At 33.7% G+C, this 23,420-nt stretch overlaps 1 protein-coding gene across 8 annotated transcripts in view; it reads left to right on the forward strand.

Annotated features, from left to right (window-relative positions):
* The window catches only part of USP15 (ubiquitin specific peptidase 15), a 145,250-nt gene that overhangs the window by 92,718 nt on the left and 29,112 nt on the right, over positions 1–23,420 (forward strand). For 5 of the 8 annotated variants that reach the window (XM_050748403.1, XM_050748404.1, XM_050748406.1 and 2 more), the window contains one exon: positions 2,733–2,877. In XM_050748403.1, coding sequence (XP_050604360.1) covers positions 2,733–2,877 — 145 coding nt within the window. Of the gene's footprint in view, positions 1–2,732; positions 2,878–22,586; positions 22,733–23,420 lie in introns of those variants that run through there. The other 3 variants (XR_007717693.1, XM_050748411.1, XM_050748408.1) reach the window with 3 other exon arrangements.

Consider the following 23,420-nt stretch of genomic DNA (forward strand, 5'->3'; position numbering starts at 1 on the left):
TTTGAAATGAAAATGATTCCCTGTATGAGATTGAGCCATGAACAGGAACTGTGAATTTTGGAAACTACCAGAGCTAACCATCTGGCTCTTGATAAATTTGTTAGCTAAAAGCATCATTTCATTAACTGCACAACGGGCATAATTATAGTTATGAGGATTAAATTATGTATTTATAAAGTCAGGTACTAGCTTAAAAGTCAATCTGAAATTTTTTATAGAAAGGTAAGCTTCAATTTTACCAAAAAAAAAAGTGTATTTTTAGTGTGTTTTTATTAAAGAAGGATGGATATAATACAGAATTAACCTAATATAGTATTAAAATTCCCATTACAATTACTGTAAATTTATTTTTGCAAAGTAGCATAGCCTTAAAAGATGATGACTAGCTTAAGATCTTTAGGAAGTAATTACTAGACATAGTCATGAAAGATACTAGGGCCCAGATTTTCATAAATTTTTTTAATTACATAAACTAGTTTTGATATTTTCCATGACAAACTTTAATATTTCATTTAAAGCACACATAACATGTGGATTATAAGTAACCAATCAAAATAATATAGAAGTATCTTAAATTCATTGATTTTCATTATCATTTTGAGCATCTAGACTATCTCAATCTTTGAGCAAAGTTGTAGATATTATTTAGGGATTTAGATTTTCTTAAAAAACAAAACCAAAAAACTGCTTTGCAAATAAGTTTTTTATTCATTTCTCAGTAAATAGGAATTTCTGTCCCATCAAATTCCATCATGTTGCTGCAAAGAAGAATAGAACTTCCAGCATCTCTTTGTGTTACATGTGGGGAGAGACAAGAGATCTGAATATATACTTATGGAATGAGCATGTAAATGTGCTTTTAGTCTTTTCACGTGTGTGTGTATAGGCGTGAGCATGCATTTGTGCATATTTTCCTGTGTGCTCTAGCTGCTTAAATTTTACTATAATTTTACAGTCAGAAGTTTTTTCTTCTCTGTAATGTGTAGAATGTGTAGAAAATGCAAGCCTTGCATTTTTAAAAATAATATACAGAAGATCTTCATTTTTAGCACTATTTAACACTGATAAAAGAAAAACAGGATTTTTTTTTTGTACTTCAGCTTTTTGTTGTGTGTACCCAAAGTTAGATTCAGTAATCCAATTATGAGCGAAAATACTTAAAATTGCTGATAGGCACTTTGTACTTTATTAGTTACTAGGAATATAAAATAAAAAGTGAATCATAGGGTAATGATTTGCCAAGAAAAGATGCATGAGTTATATTTTTTGTGTTTTGTTTCAGTTTAAGACAAGTAAATATCTGTAAGTCTAGCAATTCTGAATTTGAATTGATCAATGTTATATTTCTTTGACGCCTGCTGTTTTTATCTCAGGGTGGATTGTTTTTTCAGAGTTGAGGAGTTGACCTTTTTTGTTTCCAGGAGAAGGGAGTGTTTTTTTAAAAAATACAAAAACATTAGTAGGCTAACATTGTATGTGTAATTTGAGGTTGGTTTGGTTTTGTGTGTTTTACCCGTCTGGGGGGGTGTGTGTGTGTGTGTGTGTGTGTGTGTGTGTGTGTGTTTACTAAAGACTTTGTTAGAACAGGTAGTAGTACAGTTCACATAAACTCTTATAATGACAAAGTGAGAGTGTAATATATGAAATAATAAAGTGAAGTATTTGAAATTGTAAGAAAAAACTACTTTAAAAAAGTAATACCAGGAATAAATTATAGCCAGTTGTGAATTGCTAGAGATACCGATTTATCATGTTCATTTATAAAGCTGTTTTATTTATAGTGTCATTTGCTTTTAGCAAAGATCTCATTCAGGTTCTTTCTAATGAATAAAAAAAGATTGAAAGCTTGCTTTTGGATTATATCCAAAGTATTCATCATACATATTTTATAGAATAACCTATTAAAAAATAAGAATCCATTCTTTTTCACAAAATTATTTTTTATTATATGCAGAAGGAAGAGCAATCATTTAACATTTTCTTCTTTCTAAAAATTATCCTGATTTTGTAACTTTTAGAATATTATAGAGTTTTTAATATTAACATTTAAATTATCTTGAGGTTATATTTATCTAATTAAATAAACTACATTAATCTGAGAAACCAGAAGAAAGAAAAGGCAAATAATACTGGGATATACTTGCTTAGAATCATTTTTGCATTCCTGTTCACCCAGGCTTTTTTCTGCATTTGAATACTAGTTTTTGCTGGTCTAGCATAGAAACTATAAATGGAATCATCAGTGCATCATAACAGTGAGGTCACAGTGGCCTTGGAACTCTCTGCTCTTACCTGTAACTTTTTAAAGCATAACTCTTACTGTTTCTACCGTTGTTACTCTATTACAATAACAGAATGCAAAAGGGTCATAAAGGAGATGATTTGTTGCTGCAGTTGGTGTTTAAAATCTGAATGTTTTAAATTTGATGGAGCAATGGGGAATGGAGCAAGCTGTAAAGCTGCTCCAGTTAATCAAAGGTAGAAAGATATAATCTTGATTTGTATTGGTTGGTGTGGTATTTGAGTTATTTTGTTGATTGGATAAGGACTATCTTAACTCAGGGTGAGTTATTTTGTTTGAGGTTCAAGTCTTTAAAAGTATCTCAGTTGAGTACTTTATAAAAGAAATTTAATGATCAACCATATATCTCATAAATAGGCCTAAAGTACTCTTTATTATAAATATGTTGTAATATAATTGGCTACATTATGAAAATATTTTTTTCTTCCAGTGTGAAAAACTCAAATTACTGTCTCCCATCATATACGGCTTATAAGAACTATGATTATTCAGAACCTGGAAGAAACAATGAACAGCCAGGCCTCTGTGGCCTAAGTAACTTGGGAAATACGTGTTTCATGAACTCAGCTATTCAGGTAGGTCTTTGTAAACAAAGTGAAACTCATGTTTCATGGAAATCTGTAATACAAGAAGATAGAGTTGGTTTTTCATGCCAGAACATGGGTATATGTTTTGAAAGTTTATTTTTCATGGAAGATTTAAGCATACATATTTGACTCATTCATTCTACTACTGGTAGTAGAACATATGTTTCTCAATTAGGTGACATGTGATTGATTAACATAATGTACAAGATTAAATATCACTTTGCAGAAACATAATATCGAACAGAAAACTTAAGCTGTCTAAGAAGGGGGAAAAAAAAGTAAAAAAGCTAGTGAGTTCCCTCCATTATTCAGTAGAAGTCTATTGCCTTTTGTTTTGTTTTGTTTTCTTTTTTTGTCTTAATGGGAAATTAAAATTTTAAAAAGGAAAATCTTGGGAACTTCTTTTTATATACATATTTTAACAAATCACTTTTCCTTAAAGGCCTTTTAATTTGGGGATATAAGAGATAACTGCCTTTCCCCTTCCCCCTCCCCCCTTTTTCTTTTCTTTCTGCTCTAGTCTATATCCTCTTTCAACTTAACTTTTTAAATATTTATGTCTTTGATTCTGAAGTAATGAGATATATATATATTTTAATATTACTGTTACTGTGTATAAACTTAGGGCTGGTTATTTTATTCCCCTTTTACAGATAAAATTTCTGTGTTTATAAAAGCTCAGAATAATGGCAAACCATTTTTGATTCTTGAATTTTAACCTTTTTTTGGTCAGTCTCTTTTGTGAATTCTGGGTATTTAGTTTTAAATCTAAACTTTTCTGTTCTCTATTCGTATTTTTTTGTTGAATCTCCTATGCCCAGCATGCAGCCTCCAAAGATAGAGATTAAATGCAGGGTGTAGATTGATAAGGACATTATTAGGCATCTTTCTCACTATCTGAGAAAAGGATGACTCTTCACCATTCAGTATTCTAAGTGAATCTTTTTATACGTTGTCATTCATACAGCTGTTTCCTAAATTAACCATTGCCTTTTTATATTCTTGGAAATTAGAATCTGTCATACACTATAGGCCAGGAGTTTGCATCCTTTTAGAAATTGAGTGGGGAAGGCATAATCGATTTCTGGTATTTTGCTTTAGAGTTGAACCACTTGGGAAGTGGCCTATCTGCCTAAGCAGATAGGTTAATATATAGATTAATAAACTCTTCTTTTAAATCTTCTTGGAGTGAGTAATCCTGCTCATAATGTAGTGTTACTTTATTCAAAATAGTTTTTCAAGAATTCTAGCACTAGTTAGACATAGAGACAATTTATCATCTTTATTTTTCTAGATGAGGAAGAAAACCAAAATGTATTATTATCCTAATAGTTATTAAATAACAAAGTAAAGTACATGGGTGCCTAGCTTTCAGAGATGGGAATGGGACAGACAAATTATAATATCTATCTGTTGGACCATCTCTGGAACATGTTTTATGTAAATTGTTGTCATACCAGTACCAGAAAGCCCTGTTCCCAGATCACCAAGTTATATTAATTTTTATATACCTCTTTATCCTTGAACTGCCAAAATTACTTTGGTTCCAGAGGCTTGATATCAGCTAGAGTTTATTTTCCTAGTATGGAAAACCAATCTTGGTGCTTTTTCATAAATATTAATAAAATATTTTAACAACATAGAGATTCGAAATTTGAATCTGTCAGGAGAGCACAAGAGTTTGTGTTGATGCTAATCATTCATGGGAGGCTTGGGCCAGCATTCAGACTAAATTCCTTCTAAAGCAATACTACATCCTAGTTTTTTGTGCCTTTGATACATCTGTTTAGTATTGTCTACATATGGTTAACTGCAGTTTCTCAAAAATGGGTATTAAAATTGAATCTTTAACCAGCCAGGTTGAGCTAGATTTGGCATCGTTTAACTTTCTTGCATGTTATGTTTAAGGTATGATAGTCTTCATTTTATTCATTTTTGCTTCTATTCAAAACTATTTTATTAGAATAAATTGATAGCTCTATTGCAGACCCTCCTAATATAATTTACCATCACGTGTTCCATTTCATCTGAGACATAGCCGTGAGTGTGATGGTTTATAATTTTATGATAATAGCCATAAAATTTTTTGATGAAAATTTTAGCAGTGAATATTTTAAGCAGTGGATATTATTTCATGACTATTGCTTAATTTAGTTGGAAACTATACTGTCTCTAAAATAAAATTCTTCAAACAATTTGGAGAAGAGAAAAACGAGTTTTTATTTGTGCAGCTTTTAGCTTTTAGTTCACATCTGGAATTAGAAAAGCTAGGCCTTTAGTTTTATTTTCTTAAAACTTCCATGATTTTTAATTGATTAAGATGTCAGCTCTCAAGCTGAAAATTCACTGTAAGAGGGAGTACAAAATGGTGGCAGTAGCCTTTACTCCTCTATTTCACAAAAATTCATGTAACTTCATAGATCCAAAAATAAAAAGGGTAATAGATAACTAATAGAATAGATTCTATAGGTTTTGTCAGATACTATTTCTTCAATTATGCTTTTTTCAAGTTTCCTTGTAACTTCTTTGAAATTGAAAACAATTTTCATCAATTTTAGAAAATTACAAATATTATTTCTACTGACAATTTGAATTTTAATGTAACCTCTTAAATTAATTCAGTATCCTCCAAATTTGAGTGATCATTTTACCACATCAGGTGGTATAGTATTGACATATGTTAAAAAAAAAGAGTGTAAAAAGTATACTTTTTTAATGTAAGAGTGGGTTATACTTAGCCCATCAGTAGCCTTGAGATAGTGAAATCTTTTGACCACCAGTGATTAAAAACTAAGCAGCACCAATCTGAGTGTGATTTAACATTATTACTGTTATTATTTAATTTAGTGATATTGGTACTCAAGATTGTCTGATATAATGGTATGAATGAGTATTAACCTTTTCTGGTGAATATGGTTCTGCCATATAGCACAGTAAAAAATAACAATACAACAATTTGTCTGGGCATGGTGACTCATGCCTGTAAACCCAACACTTTGGGAGGCCGAGGCAGGTGGATCACCTGCGGTCAGAAGTTTGAGACCAGCCTGGCCAACATGACAAAAGCTCATCTCTACTAAAAAACACAAAAATTAGTCAGGCATGATGGCGGGCATCTGTAATCCCAGCTACTCGGGAGGCTAAGGCAGGAGAACCGCTTGAACCCGGGAGGGGGAGTTGGCAGTGAGCCAGGATCACACCATTACACTCCAGCCTGGGTGACAAGAGTGAAACTCCATCTCAAAAAAATAAATAAATAAATAAATAACAATTTAAAATAATGTGAATTTTAAAACAATGCAATATAACAATTAACGTAGCATTTACATTTTATTAAGTATTAGAACAAATCTAGAGATGATTAAAGTATATATGAAGATATATGTAGATTATATACAAATACAACACCATTTTATATCAAGAACTTGAGCATCTATGGATTTTGGTATCCCCAAGGTGGAGAGGGGAGCTCCTGTGACCAATCCCCTGTGGATACCAAGGACAACTGTATATCCTGACCTTATGAAGATTACAGCCTAGATATTGTGATTTTCAAACGTTTTGTATTTTAGCATCAAAATCTTTTTTTTTAAGTTACTGTGGAAAGTTTAATTGTTTCCCCATTATTTAAGTAGATATTGTAAAATTGTTTTGGTTGGGTGAAGTTCCCAGAACCCCATCTGCTTTCCTTTACTTTCCACAATGGCCCCAGAAGCTTTCTCATGGAATCCCAGGACTCTGAGGAATAGTTTGAAAGCCAAAGTCTGGCTTGGAAAAAAAAAAGAAACACGTAAAAAACTAATAATGCAGGTTAAGATCACAGTTTGTGGAGCTACACCACTTGGATTAAAAACATGGCTTTCCTGCTTCTTATAATAACTGTATTTCCCTAAGCAAGTTAATTCCACAATTCATTTTTCTCATTGTCTGACAAGAAAATAATAGTACCCTATCTTAGTAGTTTTCTAAGGGTTATGTGAGTTGATGATTTTAACTCGTAGCATACTGACTGGCACATCATAAACACTGTATAGGTATTATGTAGAAATTATCTCATCTTTTTTTAAAATTCAAGAAGTTAAGCAGAATGACTCTGGAAAGATTCTGTCCTCCATAACCGTTGTGTCTGTTCTTTTTTCTTGAATCTTTTTCCACATGGACCGTAGTGGACTAAAAAGAAATAATTGAGTGTACTTTTATTTTTCATGTAGTGTTATTGCAGTAGGTATTTATCATCTCTTTGATTTCTGAACTATGCTAATTTAACTCTTCCTAGGCAAGCTGATAAGGAAGGGATATAATAACATAGAATTGTTTATGAATATTCTATTTGTAGGGCACTTGGAAATTCAGAATTCTTGAGTTTGGTTACCTCTAGCCCCTGCCTCCTGAGTAGTTATGATTGTAGGCATATACCACCATGTCCCATTGGTTCAAATAATATAATAAGATAATTTTCTAGTGCCCTAAATCTGTTACTCCATCTAGAGAGTGCCCAGTTTTTAAATTTTGCATTATTGGTGATAATTTTAATTAGCATTAGTTCAGCAGATTCAAGAGCACTTCAACCCTTGTCTTTTTCATTGTCAAGGCCTACCTAGGAGGCTCATGGTTAGTTTCCTGAATGAAACACCTCTTCAGATGGATTTGAAGCAGGGGAGTAATGTGGTCTTCTCCATTGGAAAGCAGCATGGCATAAGATGGTAGTTTTCAAAATCTTTACTTGGACATAATAGAGCTCCTTAAATAGATTCTAGGAAGTCCTTGAAAAAAGTGACACTAATCAAAGACATTCATTATTCCTGTCATAAAATATAAAATAAGTTGGGATTTCAAGCATTTTTAAGGTCAGCTTTTTTTTTCCTATGATCTGTTGTTTAGAAAAAAACAATTTCAAAAATTTAGAAGAATGTTGAAAGTTTAAACTTTTTTAAAGATTTAATTTAAGAAAATAAGTAATACTACACAGAAGTAACACTTTTAAGAAACTAGATAGATCTTCATTACATTGTAAAACAGAGAAAAAGTTATTTCTGAAGCTGTTATTTCTGTGTTACATTACTTCAACTAGCCTGCTCTTGAGACTTTGTTTTTGCATTTATTGGAACTCAGTTTCTCAGAAGTCCAGTTTAACGCAAAACCTTCTAATTTTATTTAAATTACCAACCTTATATTTAAATGAATATAGTTTTCATTGTAAAAGGAAAAACCTCACTTCTGAGACACAAAACACTTTTTAAAAAATAGTTTAGGATCTTGTATTTGTTCTGATAAACTGAGAATGTGGCCGATGAAAAATTAAAAAATACTACTTTCTAGGTCAGGTTTTCATCCCAATCCAGGATATTAAACTCAATTATGTGAGTTCCTTTCATGTTATGTGCCAGAAATTACATAACACATTGTCATCAAAAATATGTTCAATCCTCTATCAAATGACAACTCAGTCAGGTTATCTATCCATTTTGATAAAAGCCAAAAAAAAAAAAAAAAAAGGAAACAACCTTACCTGCATTAGAACCATTTGTTTTTCTCAACATAGATAACAACGTTTTTACTTTTCCCTTTGGACTAGAATACCCCTTCCTTTTTGAAAGAGAACAGAGGTGGGAAAAGAAGAACCTATGTTCTCAGATTATTTTAAGAAAGAGTATATATGGGATAGTTCTATAAAAATTTAGTGTTCACAACTAGGGGAGAAATGGCATCTCTAAAAGAATGCCTTGCACTTGTGTAACTTGGCTAATAATGATTTGTTATGAAAACATGCCTTTCTTAATCTCAGATGTTGACATGAGATTTGATTTGTCACTGTTCACATTATTCTCAGTTAATAAGCAAAGTTCCCTAAGATTAATGCCTCTGTCTGAATTAATCTAGGTTTTTATGTGTTTTATCTGTCCCTAATTCTGTAACAGGAAAATGACATAATAGAGATCTTAGAGAAATAGAGAGGTTCTTTTAAAGAGTTGTAAATTACTACATCTAATTCTAAAATACAGAATGGTTTTACACTATCCTGGCTAGGAAAGTTCAACACCAATTTAATAATATACTTACTAGATAGTATTGTAGTGACTACATCTTATAAGAGAAGTTATTATATAATTAGGCTGAAGTATCGTATCAATTTTTATAATTATTTCAAGGAATCTGTTTGTAATTAAAAGCAAAACATAAGAAATGTCCATCTGTAATCTGTAAGGGGAACTACGGATTTGCTCCCTCCCTGCAAGAAAATAAAGGAAAGAAAAACTTATTTTAGGTTTACTTTTCTTACTTAAAATCAAGCAGCTCATTTTTTTGATGTCAAAGTGTTTTCTAAAAGATTACCATTTACTTCTTTACAATGATTTATAAACTATCTGGGCAGGAAGAGGGTCAGTGAGTTGGTTACTTAAACCATTGTTCGATTAATAGTAATATCTAAATCAGTTACTAGTTCTCATATAAACCCATATTAAAACATTAACAGCCCAGCCCCGTATTGAACCTGCAGCCTCTGTTAATAGCAGTACCCTTCTTTGCATAATGCAGGGGGTTTTTTTATTGTTTTTCACTTAATTTTCTCTTCACAGAAGTCTGTGAGTTAGGGCATAAGTATCTCTATTTCACTAATGAGGAAATTGAAGCAAGGAAAGTTTGATTTCCAGTCACTAAGACAAGTTATTACGAGTTAAAACTGGGTTGTTATTCAGTACATTTTGAGATAATGTATTTTTTTGAAATTATGCCAATCAACCTATAAGAAATGCTTTTGTTTTTTGTGGTAAAATATAACAGAATTTACCATTTTAACCATTTTAAGTGTATAGTGACATTAAGTATATTCACATGTTGTACAATTGTTAAAAATGTTTTTATGTTTAGTTCAAATGATTGTCCCCCATAATACAAGATGCTGTCATTAAGTAGCATTAATGTTGTGCCATTTAAAACAGTTTCCCTAGGAGGTTATATACACACTTAATTCATTTGATGTTTAGAATGTTAAAAACTATTCAAGTACTCCTTTTGGAATTGCTTTTATTCTTCTAAGTATCACTGGTGAATATTTTTCATCCTTCAATGACAAAGTTGATTTTCGAAAGCCAGAAGTTATTCAGAACATTATTTTAAGAATATTGTAGATTATCAAGCTAGGTAATTTTTTTCAAGTAATTCATAAGTAATGAATGACTTATGAAGTCATTTATTCAGCAAATATTTATTGAAGGTCTGTTAGGTGACTTTCACTCTCATAATCACTAATTATGCCATGATGAACAAAACAGTTATTTTCCCTGGAGTTTACAGTCTAATGAGGGAGATAAATATTAAATCAATCATGAATTGTGATAAGTATGATGAAAGAGAAAGTAGAGTGCTAACGGGAGCTTGGAGAGCACCTGATTTAAGCTGGGTGTCATATTTACCAAAAGTAACATGAGCTTTGACCAAAGAATATGTATGAGTTTGGCAGGTGAAGTTAGAAGGACCAAAAACATGTGCAAAGCCGCTAAGAAGGGCAGGTTTGAGGAACCAGAAGAGTAGTTTGTGGAATAATGTATGAAGAGCAGTGAGACAAAATGAGTTTGAAAGAGTAGGCAAAAGCCAGATCATATAGGGAGACTTTAGATTTTAATGTGTTACAAAGGCACTACAGGTTTCAGGCTACCATCTTCTTATCTGGTTTATTCTATTTGCCTGCTAGCTGGTTTCTTTGCTTCTATCCTTACCCTCCTCAATCTGTTCTTAAAAGAACAGCCAGCAATTTGTTTCAAACCTAAGGCATTTTCTGTTACTTAGGCAATAACACAAAATTCCTTCCCATTTCACTCAATGAAAGCCAAAGTCCTTAAAACAAAGTACAAAGCCCTGTAGGATCTAGCCCCATGCTAGCTTATTTCCTATCACTTACCTCCATGCTTACCTTGTTCCATCCTCACCCTCACACGTGCCAAGAGCGTGCCTGCCTTAGGGTCTCTGAACTTGCAGTTTCCTATACTTGTAATATTCTTAAATATTTATATTCTTGATTTCACACTTCCATTAGGTCTCTATTATCTATCAGGTCCTTCCTCAGTCACCCTGTAAAAAATGGTGACTGTCCCAACATTCCACACAGTACTCATAACCATCTGGCATGCTTTATATCTATCAGGGCTTTTTGCTTGTCTGTGTATCTTCCCCTACTCCCAACATAGATACCCTCTCCCCACGTCCCCACCCCGTACTCTCTCCCTCTCTCCCTCCCAGGAGGATTTTGTTTTAGTCACTGTTGTAGCCCATTGCCTGGAATAGTGTCTGGCATGTAGAAGGCACTCAGATTAATGAAAGGTGAAGGGAATCACAAGTGTCTCTCTAGTTTTTGGCTTATATATCATAATGACAGATGTAACCATTTAATGAAATTCCAGAGTAGTAGGAAGAAGAACATAGTAGAAGAAGTAAATTTGGGGTGGGGAGGAGATTATGAGTTAATTTTAGGCATGTTCAGTATATGAAACATCAAAGCAGATGGATCATAGACAGTTGGATATTCTACTATGGAATATAGATCAGAGGCCTAGGCTGGAAATAAAAATCTGCCTGTTGTAGATGGTATTTAAAATCATGGAAATGGTTGTATCTAAATGAGGGCATCTATGAAAAAGACATCCGAGAACTAAACCCTACAATACATTTGAATGGAGGAATGAGACTTCCTTTGTAATAGGAGGAAAGAAAGGGATTACAGATGCAAGCAATGTCTAGATTTTTTGATGGCTTCCATTATCCCCAAAATACAAGACTAGATCATTAGCTAAGAATGAAAGGGTAAGAAGATTGCTCAGCAGTGTTGAGGTCTCATTTGATATTGGAAATCATCAATTTAGAATGGTATAAATACATTCACTTGAAATTTTTTCCAACAATGTTCAGTTACATGGTGCATAAAACAGATGCCTAGATTCATCTAGAGTTGGAAAGAGAAAGGGGCAAAGGAGTTATTAATAAAAAGCAACCAAACTTGTTTTCTTGTTTTTATTTATTCTTTTTTAGTGAATGGAATTAGTTATTTTTTTTAATTTTTCTTTTTTATTATATTATTATACTTTAAGTTCTGGGGTACATGTGCACAACATGCAGTTTTGTTACGTAGGTATACATGTGCCAAGGTGGTTTGCTGTACTCATCAACCCGTCACCTTCATGAGGTATTTCTTCTAATGCTATCCCTCCCCTATCCCCCCACCCCACAACAAGCCCCGGTGTGTGATGTTCCCCTCCCTGTGTCCATGTGTTCTCATTGTTAAGCTCCCACTCATGAGTGAGAACACGCGGTGTGTTGTTTTCTGTTCTTGTGATAGTTTGCTGAGAATGATGGTTTCCAGCTTCATCCATGTCTTTGCAAAGGACATGAACTCATCCTCTTTTATGGCTGCATAGTATTCCATGGTGTATGTGTGCCACTTTTTTTTATGCAGTCTGTCATTGATGGACATTTGTGTTGGTTCCAAGACTTTGCTATTGTGAAAAGTGCCGCAATAAACATATGTGTGCATGTGTCTTTTTAGTAGAATGATTTTTAATCCTTTGGGTATATACCCAGTAATGGGATTGCTGGGTCAAATGGTGTTTCTAGTTCTGTATCCTTGAGGAATCACCACACTGTCTTCCACAATGGTTGAACTAATTTACACCTCCACCAGTAGTGTAAAAGCATTCCTATTTCTCCACATCCTCTCCAGCATCTGTTGTTTCCTGATGTTTTAATGATCGCCATTCTAACTGGTATGAGATGGTATCTCATTGTGATTTTGATTTGCATTTCTCTAATGACCAGTAATGAAGAGCTTTTTTTCATATGTTGGCTGCATAAATGTCTTCTTTTGAGAAGTGTCTGTTCATATCCTTCACCCACTTTTTGATGGGGTTGTTTTTTTCTTGTAAATTTAAGTTCTTTGTAGATTCTGGATACTAGCCCTTTGTCAGATGGATAGATTGCAAAAATTTTCTCCCATTCTGTAGGTTGCCTGTTCATGCTGATAGTTTCTTTTCCTGTGCAGAAGCCTTTTAGTTTAATTAGATCCCATTTGTCAGTTTTGACTTTGTTGCCATTGCTTTTGGTGTTTTAGACATGAAGTCTTTGCCCATGCCTGTGTCCTGAATGATATTGCCTAGGTTTTCTTCTAGGATTTTTATGGTTTTAGATCTTACTTTTAAGTCTTTAATCCATCTTGAGTTAATTTTTTTATAAGGTATTAGGAAGGGGTCCAGTTTCTGTTTTCTGCATATGGCTAGCCAGTTTTCCCAACAATATTTATTAAATAGGGAATCCTTTCCCCGTTGCTTGTTTGTGTCAGGTTTGTAAAAAATCAGCTTGTTGCAAATGTGTGGTGCTATTTCTGATGCCTCTGTTCTGTTCCATTGGTCTATATATCTGTTTTGGTACCAGTACCATGCTGTTTTGGCTACGGTAATCTTGTAGTATAGTTTCAAGTCAGGTAACGTGATGCCTCCAGCTTTGTTCTTTTTGCTCAGGATTGTCTTGGCTATGCGGACTCTTTTCTGGTTCCATATGAAGTTTAAAGTAGTTTTTTCCAATTCTGTGAAGAAAGTCAGTGGAAGCTTGATGGGGATAGCATTGAATCTATCAATCACTTTGGGCAGTATGGCCATTTTCATGATACTGATTCTTCCTATCCATGAACGTGGAATATTTTTCCATTTGTTTGTGTCTTCTCTTATTTCCCTGAGCAGTGGTTTGTAGTTCTCCTTGAAGATGTCCTTCACATCCCTTGTAAGTTGTATTCCTAGGTATTTTATTACCTTAGTAGCAATTGTGAATGGAAGTTCACTCATCATTTGGCTGTTTGTCTGTTATTGGTATATAGGAATGCTTGTGATTTTTGCACATTGATTTTGTATCCTGAGACTTTGCTGAAGTTGCTTATCAGCTTAAGGAGATTTAGGGCTGAGACGATGGGGTTTTCTAAATATACAATCATGTCATCTGTAAACAGACAATTTGACTTCCTCTTTTCCTATTTGAATACTCTTTATTTCTTTCTCTTTCCTGATTGCCCTGGCCAGAACTTCCAATACTATGTTGAATAGAAATGGTGAGAGAGGGCATCCTGTCTTGTGCCAGTTTTCAAAGGAATGCTTCCAGTTTTTGCCCATTCAGTATGATATTGGCTGTGGGATTGTCATAAATAACTCTTATTTTGAGATACATTCCATCAATACCTAGTTTATTGAGAGGTTTTAGCATGAAGGGGTGTTAAATTTTGTCTAAGACCTTGTCTGCATCTATTGAGATATTCATGTGGTTTTTTCATTGGTTCTGTTTATGTGATGGATTATTTTTATTGATTTGCGTATGTTGAACCAGCCTTGCATGCCATGGATGAAGCCGACTTGATCATGGTGGATAAGCTTTTTGATGTGGTGCTGGATTTGGTTTGCCGATATTTTCTTGAGGATTTTCGCATCGATGTTCATCAGGGATATCGGCCTGAAATTTTCTTCTTTTGTTGTGTCTCTGCCCGGTTTTGGTATCAGGATGATGCTGGCCTCAAAAATGAGTTAGGGAGGAGTCCCTCTTTTGTATTGTTTGGAATAGTTTCAGAAGGAATGGTACCAGTTCTTCTTTGTGCCTCTGGTAGAATTTGGCTTTGAATCCATCTGGTCCTGGGCTGTTTTTGGTCAGTAGGCTAATCAATTACTGCCTCAATTTCAGAGTTTTTTTAGTTGTTGTTGTTGTTGTTTTTGAGACAGAGTCTCGCTCTGTCGCCCAGGCTGGAGTGCAGTGGTGTGAGCTCGGCTCACTGCAAGCTCCACCTCCTGGGTTCACGTCATTCTCCTGCCTCAGCCTCCCAAGTAGCTGGGACTACAGGCGCCTGCCACCACACCCAGCTAATTTTTTGTATTTTTTAGTAGAGATGGGGTTTCACCATGTTAGCCAGGATGGTCTCGATCTCCTGACCTCATAATCCACCCACCTCGGCCTCCCAAAGCAATTTCATACTTTTTTATGGGCCTATTCAGGGATTCAACTTTTTCCTGGTTTAGTCTTGGGAGGGTGTATGTGTCCAAGAATGTATCCATTTCTTCTAGATTTTCTAGTTTATTTGCGTAGAGGTGTTTATAGTATTCTCTGATGAGTGGTGATATCCTCCTTTATCATTTTTTTATTGCGTCTATTTGATTCTTCTCTCTTTTCTTTATTAATCTGGCTAGTGGTCTATCTATTTTGTTGATCTTTTCAAAAAACTAGCTCCTGGATTCATTGATTTTTTTGAAGGGTTTTTTGTGTCTCTGTCTCCTTCAGTTCTGCTCTGATCTTAGTTATCTCTTGTCTTCTGCTAACTTTTGAATGTGTTTGCTGTTGCTTCTCTAGTTCTTTTAATTTTGATGTTATGGTGTCAATTTTAGATCTTTCCTGCTTTCTCTTGTGGGCATTTAGTGCTGTAAATTTCCATCTGCATAGTACTTTATTTTTGTTTTGTTTTGTTTTAAACATATTTTTATTATAAAATAAACACATATAAAAACATGAATCAGGTGTATGGCTTAATGAATTATAAAATGAACACTGTCCAGGTCAAGAAATAAAACTGTGCCCCGCCAGCCTAAGAACTCCTTCCCTGTGTGCCCTCCCAGCGACAGTCCCTCTCTCCCATCAAGAAGGGACCGCTTCTCTAGTAATAACTTCCTTGTGTTTTCTTTTTACGGTTTTCTCAGTGGAATGTACACCTAGACATTACAGGTTAGCCGTGTCTATTTTTTTTTAGCAGTAGATGTTTAGATATGACTTTTTTTTTTTTTATACTTTAAGTTCTAGGGTACATGTGCATAACGTGCAGGTTTGTTACATATGTATACTTGTGCCATGTTGGTGTGCTGCACCAATCAACTCGTCAGCACCCATCAACTCATCATTTACATCAAGTATAACTCCCAATGCAATTCTTCCCCCCTCCCCCCTCCCCATGATAGGCCCCGGTGTGTGATGTCCCCCTTCCCGAGTCCAAGTGATCTCATTGTTCAGTTCCCACCTATGAGTGAGAACATGCGGTGTTTGGTTTTCTGTTCTTGTGATAGTTTGCTAAGAATGATGGTTTCCAGCTGCATCCATGTCCCTACAAAGGACACAAACTCATCCTTTTTTATGGCTGCATAGTATTCCATGGTGTATATGTCTGCACAGTACTTTAAATGTGTCCCAGAGATTCTGGTACGTTGTGTCTTTGTTCTCATTGGCTTCAAAAAACATCTTTATTTTTGCCTTCATTTCGTTATTTGCCCAGTAGTCATTCAGGAGCAGGCTGTTCAGTTTCCATGTAGTTGTGTGGTTTTGAGTGAATTTCTTAATCCTGAGTTCTAATTTGATTGCGCTGTGGTCTGAGAGACTGTTTGTTATGATATCCGTTCTTTTGCATTTGCTGAGGAGTGTTTTACTTCTAATTATTTGGTCAATTTTAGAATAAGTGCAATGACGTGATGAGAAGAATGTATGTTTTGTTGATTTGGGGTGGAGAGTTCTGTAGATGTCTATTAGGTCTGCTTCATCCAGAGCTGAGTTCAAGTCCTGAATATCCTCATTAATTTTCTGTCTCATTGATCTGTCTGATATTGACAGTGGGGTGTTTAAAATACTCCACTATTACTGTGTGGGAGTCTAAGTCTCTTTGTAGATCTCTAAGAACTTGCTTTATGAATCTGGGTGCTCCTGTATTGGGTGCATATGTATTTAGGATAATTAGCTCTTCTTGATGCATTGATCCCCTTACCAGTATGTAATGCACTTCTTTGTCTCTTTTGATCCTTATTGGTTTAAAAATATGTTTTACCAAATATTACACAACTCCTGCTTTTTTTTTTTTTTTTCCCATTTGGTTGGTAAATATTCCTCCATCCCTTTATTTTGAGCCTGTATGTGTCTTTGCACATGAGATGGGTCTCCTGAATACAGCACATTGATGGGTCTTGACTTTTTATCCAATTTGCCTGTGTCTTTTAATTGAAGCATTTAGCCCATTTACATTTAAGGTGAATATTTGTTATGTGTGAATTTGATTCTGTAATTATGATGGTAGCTGGTTATTTTGCCCATTAGTTGATGCAGTTTCTTCATAGTGTTGATGGTCTTTACAATTTGGTATGTTTTTGCAGTGGCTGGTACTGGTTGTTCCTTTCCATGTTTTTAGTAGCTAATTTATTTAGCTGACTCAACGAGCATCCACTGAGTTTCTACTATGTGCCACGCATCATTCTAGACCTTGGTATACACAATTTTAAAAGACAGTACTTGTCCTCTAGAAGTTCATGGTTTAGTGAATGAGGAAGACATATAAATAAGATATAATATGTTATAGAATAGAAAACGTGATCAGCAAAATGTCATAGAAGCAAAGTTCTTTCTTTGAGTCATTGGGACATAAGTGAGGCTTTATCAGGAAGGTGAAATTTGAGTCACATTTTTATTTCATTTATTAGAGCATATTACTGTCCATTATGACTTTGGTTCATTCGGTCATAAAACAGACAATTACCAGAGATGCAGATTAAAACATAGCTCATGCTAGTTTCTACATTTTTTCACCTCAGAAATTCCCATATCAGAAATCTGTTTTACCACAACAAAAACACGTTGTTGACACACTCAATAAAAAATGTTGAAATCCTTTATATACCAACTGTTTTTTTTCCTTTTTTTTCTGCTACCTGATTTATTTTATTTTATTTTTTCATATGCCAACTACTGATGCTTTTTCACACATGTGCCAGCTCTAAAAAGAGGAGTACCTAAAGTATCTTGAGCAATATATAATGCTTATTCTTAATGCCTCAATTATATACCAGATTTGGTGTATATCACATAATGCTGCTTCTGTTATATACTACATTTGTTACATAATTGAGGCATTATGAATAATTTCTAGGGCTTTTCTAAATGCTGTTTTCTGTACTTCGTCAGGAGAAGACTTCTAATAAGTGTTTTTAAAATGAAACAAATTTGTGACCAAAATGTTACTTTTTTAATAAGGGAATCCTTAATAGTAGAATACGTACATTTAGTTTCCTTTTATACTTACAGTAGTCTCATTGTATAATAACATACCAAAAATATGTCTGTCGTCATGATGATACCTGGAGCCTCTGTTACCATCTCTGAGACCTGTTCCCATCTCTGAGACCTGTTCCCTTGTTTCCTTTGTTTTATACTTATTTTTTTGTTTGTTTTTTTAAGACAGAGTCTTGCTGTATCGCCAGGCTGGAGTGCAGTAGTGCGATCTCGGCTCACTGCAACCTCTGCCTCCTGGGTTCAAGCAATTCTCCTACTTTAGCCTGCCGAGTAGCTGGGACCACAGGCATGCACCACCACACCAGCTAATTTTTGTATTTTTAGTAGAGACAGGGCTTCACCATGTTAGCCAGGATGGTCTCGAGCTCTTGACCTCGTGATCCGCCCATCCCGGCCTCCCAGAGTGCTGCGATTACAGGCATGAGCCACTGCGCCTGGCCTTGTTTTATACTATTAACCGCACCTTCACTGTCTTTCTTCCTTTCAGCATATATACATAGTCAAGCATTTTTTTCAGATGGGAAGTAGAGTAAGGGAGACCCATGACCTTGAAAAGGATGATCTGTGCTTTCCCCCTACTTTCCCATCTCCCATTCACTAGTCCTTATCTCACCACAGCCTGTCAGCTGCTTAGCATGGTAGGTCAAAGCATGGATTTTGGAACTAGACTGCCTGTATTCAAATCCTAATTCTGCCACTTACAAGCTGTGTGACCTTGGATAAGAAACTTCGTAGTTTCTTCATCTGTAAAATGAAGATAAAGTGCTTGGGAAGTGCTTGGCACATGTAAACATATAAAAATATCAAGTACTGTTATCATCACACCACCCTATAGAAATTGCTTTTGATTAGGTCACTCTGGACCTCCTGTTTGCTAAGTTCCTTGTACCCCCTTTACCTTTGAGAATTTGACATCCATTTATATACTAACATCCAAAATTTGTCTCATGCATAATTCTGTCTTTGAATTTCCCTCCAATGTGTAACTGTTAAGTGGACATTCCTGCCAAGTTAAACTACATGTAACTTGGCACAAGTATACATATTAACAAACTGCACGTTATGCACATGTACCCTACAACTTAAAGTATAATAATAATAAATAAATTAAAAAAAAAAAAAAAAAAAAAAAAAAAAAAAAAAATAAACTACATGTAACTTAAACTCAAGATGCCTACTTACACTAATCTGGTTTTATTTCCTACACTTTCTTATAGGTACAACCTAGTAACCCAAGTCAAAAACTTAAGACTTACCCCAAGTCCTGTTCATTCTACTTCTTATATAGCACATATTTTGCCCTTTCCTCTCCTACTATTACATTATTTCAATTCTTAAGCATCTTTTTTGTGAACTCTCAAAATATATCTGTGTCATCTTTGTTCCATCATTTGTCCTCTTCAAATGTGTCGAATATACTGCTTCCAAATTTATTGTTTTATAAAGGAAATATGATTATTATATGTTTAAAACCTGTGCCCCGTCACCTGAAGGATAAAATTCAAACTGGATTCTGTCTACCTCTTTAGCCAAAACTACTTTCAATTCTTAGAATTGATTGTTTCAAAACTCTTTGTATATACTGTTACTGCCTCCCTACTTGCCTTTTTCACACTTTCCGTCTTTCTTCTATCCATTTCTCATGGACAAATACGTATTATGTGGTGAGAACTGTGAAAGCAGAGGTTATCTTTGGTTCTCTTTTATATCCCCAGTGTTAGTATAGTGCCAGATAATCGTAAGCACATTAGAACAGTGTTTCTTACAATGTGTCTATGGACAAGATAATTCTGGTCAACAATAAAATAAGCACAGAAATTGTAAGTGATCAAAAATCTCTATAGCAATATGATAGGGTAATTTTAAATCAAGTTTAATAATGAAAAGCAAGACTTGTTTTTTGTATGGTGTTTTTAATTTAATTTTTCTAGCAGTTCAAAATTAGTCCTTTCCATGTAATTATTGCACTTTTACACTTAAAGTTTCTACCTGAAGTGCCTTCTAGGTCATTGAGAAACATAGAAAATTATCTTCCATATAGATTTAGATGAAAGTGTATTTTGCTGTGGAACTAATCATTTGAAAACTGGGAATAGCACCAGGAGGTAAAAATAGCTCGAGCTGAAATATTTGGGTTTGTATATGAGCTCTGCACCTTTTCTTCTGTGTATGTGAGTAAGCAGGTTACTTATCCATTCCAAGACTTAGTTTCTTCAGCTCTAAAACAGGAGATAACACTTACTAAATTTGCTTTTCAGAGCTGTTGCAAGAATTAGTGAAATGTACATCAAGATATATTTTAATAAAAATAATGTGTTCAGTATTTAAAAATTAGTCCTTTCACACACATGGTTTGCAAACCACTGCATTAGAAAAGATTATTTACCAGAATTATTTGGAACTTGACCTGAGCTATCTAAACTCCCAAAGAGCACGGTAATTTTAATAAGAATTATAGCACGTAATATATATTTATTTCTTGCAGCTGAAGGGTCAGAGAACTACCTATATATGTATAATAACTCTTGGACCATATACGGTCCTGCAAATGCAGTCGATTGGCTAGCACTTGAATTGAGCTGGCATGTTAGTCACAGCCGGGCAGATCATATCAGCACCACCATGGAAATAGTTCCTTGAAATATTTCACAGTGAATGATAGGAAAAAAATTCTTTTAGAACATTATTGGTATACTTACAGAGATTCTTAAAGTAATGATCTCTTAATAAATATTTGTTGAACAATTATTTAAAGTTTTTTTATTACAAAAATGGCTTAATTATTTCTCTTAAAGAATGTAACAAATCAATAAACTTTAAAAAAAAATCCGTTGTCCCTTCCTGTATGCCTTTGCAGAAGAACTAAGACTTAAATTAGTAAAATCATACAATGCTTAATATTTATTTATTCAAAATTGTTTCTTTACTGAATATTATAAAGAACCATTTTTTCATAAATCCTTTGACTGTCTTGCTTGCCTAAAAAGTTAATTCTTTTAAATTTCATTGTGAGCCAGTTTTGAATTATTAATGGAGTAGGAAATAATGTAACTTAACATTAAAATTGAATTCCATTCAATTCTTCCATTTAAGCTTCCATTCTTTAAAATAAATGTAACTTACACCAACATTTCTTAATGTTATTAGAACCTTCTGGTTTTAGCATACTTCCCATAAAGTGAATATATGAAATTTTTTTTAAATTCATGAATAGTCTGTCACTAAAATAAAATAATGAAATCAGACAACTGCTGACATAATCTAGTATTAATAGTTTCAAAACCTTATTTAAAAACAACTTATCCTAATCTTCTAGCCTTTTTGCTGGTGAAATAATTATCACAGAGACTTCCACTTTTATCTGTGTCATAAGTGAATCCTCTATCCATATTTTTTTGGCTTTCAATATGAAAATTAATGGTCTTCATATAATCATGGCTTTTTTAACATTGACATCTCTAGTTACAGAATTTACTCACTGCAAGTAATAGGGTAGTCTTTTTGACAAACTTAGAATTCTCCTTCCTTGGTGCTATGTAGATGAGGGCAAAAAAGGATTGACATTTCTTTGCTAGCCAACAAAATGTTTCCCATCAGTATCAGTATTTGTACTTCCTAGAATTTTGATAATTCTTCATTGAATTCAAATAGTATGTGAAGAAGAAATGCCATAGAATTTGAAGGAAGGGACAACAGTGGGGACTTTAAATGAAGTTTAATTTTATTCATGTCTTAAGCATAGGGACCAGATTAATGATATATATTTAAGTGTTAGGACAACATCCTTGTCCAGGTCAAAAACCTTGCTTGTAAAACTAATTTTATTTAACATTTTAATATTTTAAGCAGAGTATGCTAGTTCTGTTTTCACTGACGGGGGGAAAAAACAGTTAAAAGTCTTAAAAAAATAGAGGAAAATTATATCCATTTCTATTTTACTTGCCTAAGTTTGTTCTTTTTCTAAAGTTGAAGAAAAATGGAGATATAAAGTAAAACAGAGCTGTAGCTATATTTGCTTTCCCAAAATATGTGATCTTCAGAATTGATCTCTCAAATTTAATGAGATTTACCTTTCTTAGAAAAAAAATAACAAAAATAAGAACATCAAGTGACTTAAAATGTATCATTTTAAAAATCTACTTGATGAAGAAACAGGCCTATATTTGTAGTTTTTAATTGAAAAAGTTTACCTCAAACTTTGCTATGTTATCCACTCGTGTAGCATTACAGAACTAGAGCCAATATCCCAATATTAGTAGATTGCTTTGGAATCATACAGTACCTTTTCAGAATGCTTATACTATTGTCATGATGAGTTAGAAAACAATTGACATGGCAAATCTAAAAATTATTTTCCATCTAACCTTAAAATCCAGAAAAAAACTGTTTGAGAGTATTCCAAGATGACTTTAACCATGGATTACTTCAGGTTTTATTTTATTTTTTAAATCATAACAAACTAAGAATGAATCCCTTATTATATTTAGATTGGGCTTTTATTTTTAGTACTGGTCAGTTAGAAGGTATAGCCATTTTTTTAAGGGTTGTGAGTGGTATTACATTTTGATCAGTTATAGAATGAGTTACACAACTCAAAAGCTTTAGGTAATCAAAAATTAAGTTTGTTTTCTTTCCTGTTCTAGTTACCGGTTTACTAAAATAGTGAGCATACATGATCACTTGAGAATTGGGCTTCTGGAGCACCTGAACAGAAAGGGAGTGGTTCATATTCAGCATTACAAAAGACAACTTTCTCTTTTTGAAGGGGATTACTTTGGCTATTTTCCAGGTACTGGGGAAATTCCAAATGCATTACAAGTTATTGGGATGGCTATTAATTATTCATTTCCTAAAATATGTTGACTGAAGACTTGAGATTTGGTTATATAATAGAACATTATTTGACTTCATCAATTTATAAAAAACTGATGTAGAAATTTAGCAAAATACAAAATTGAGACTCTGACATGCAGCTGTTATATTTTTTCAGAGGACTCTAGAAACATTAGGCTTATTAGTCAGAACATACTTAGTAGAAGTACTTTCTGAAAGTAATGGAAGAGCAATAGAATTTGTGCATGTGTATATAAAGAAAAGTTACGTGCAATGCATTGCATCTTTCCAAGTAATTACATAACAAAAGAAAATCATTCTGCGTAATATTTCAGTTTTAGGATATTAGGTTAAGGAAGGGTATTTATAACTAGAGAGTTTTTAATAGAGAATTAATACTTTAATAAAGAATGCATAAACCATTCAAATATTTTTATAAATAATTTTTCAGGGTGTAATTAATGGCCTGAATATATTGAACCATATCACAGAGTGTCCATTGGATGAGACATTTGATTATTTAGAATAATTCTTTTTTAGAATTTTTATGTCTGCTTCCAGGTTGAAGATTCAGGGGAAATGATCTTCATAAAAATATATTTCCAAACATATTTCTTTTGCATACTTTTTACTTATGGATTTAT

This window comes from Macaca thibetana, chromosome 11 (genome assembly GCF_024542745.1).
Source record: "Macaca thibetana thibetana isolate TM-01 chromosome 11, ASM2454274v1, whole genome shotgun sequence".
NCBI classification, from domain to species: domain Eukaryota; kingdom Metazoa; phylum Chordata; class Mammalia; order Primates; family Cercopithecidae; genus Macaca; species Macaca thibetana.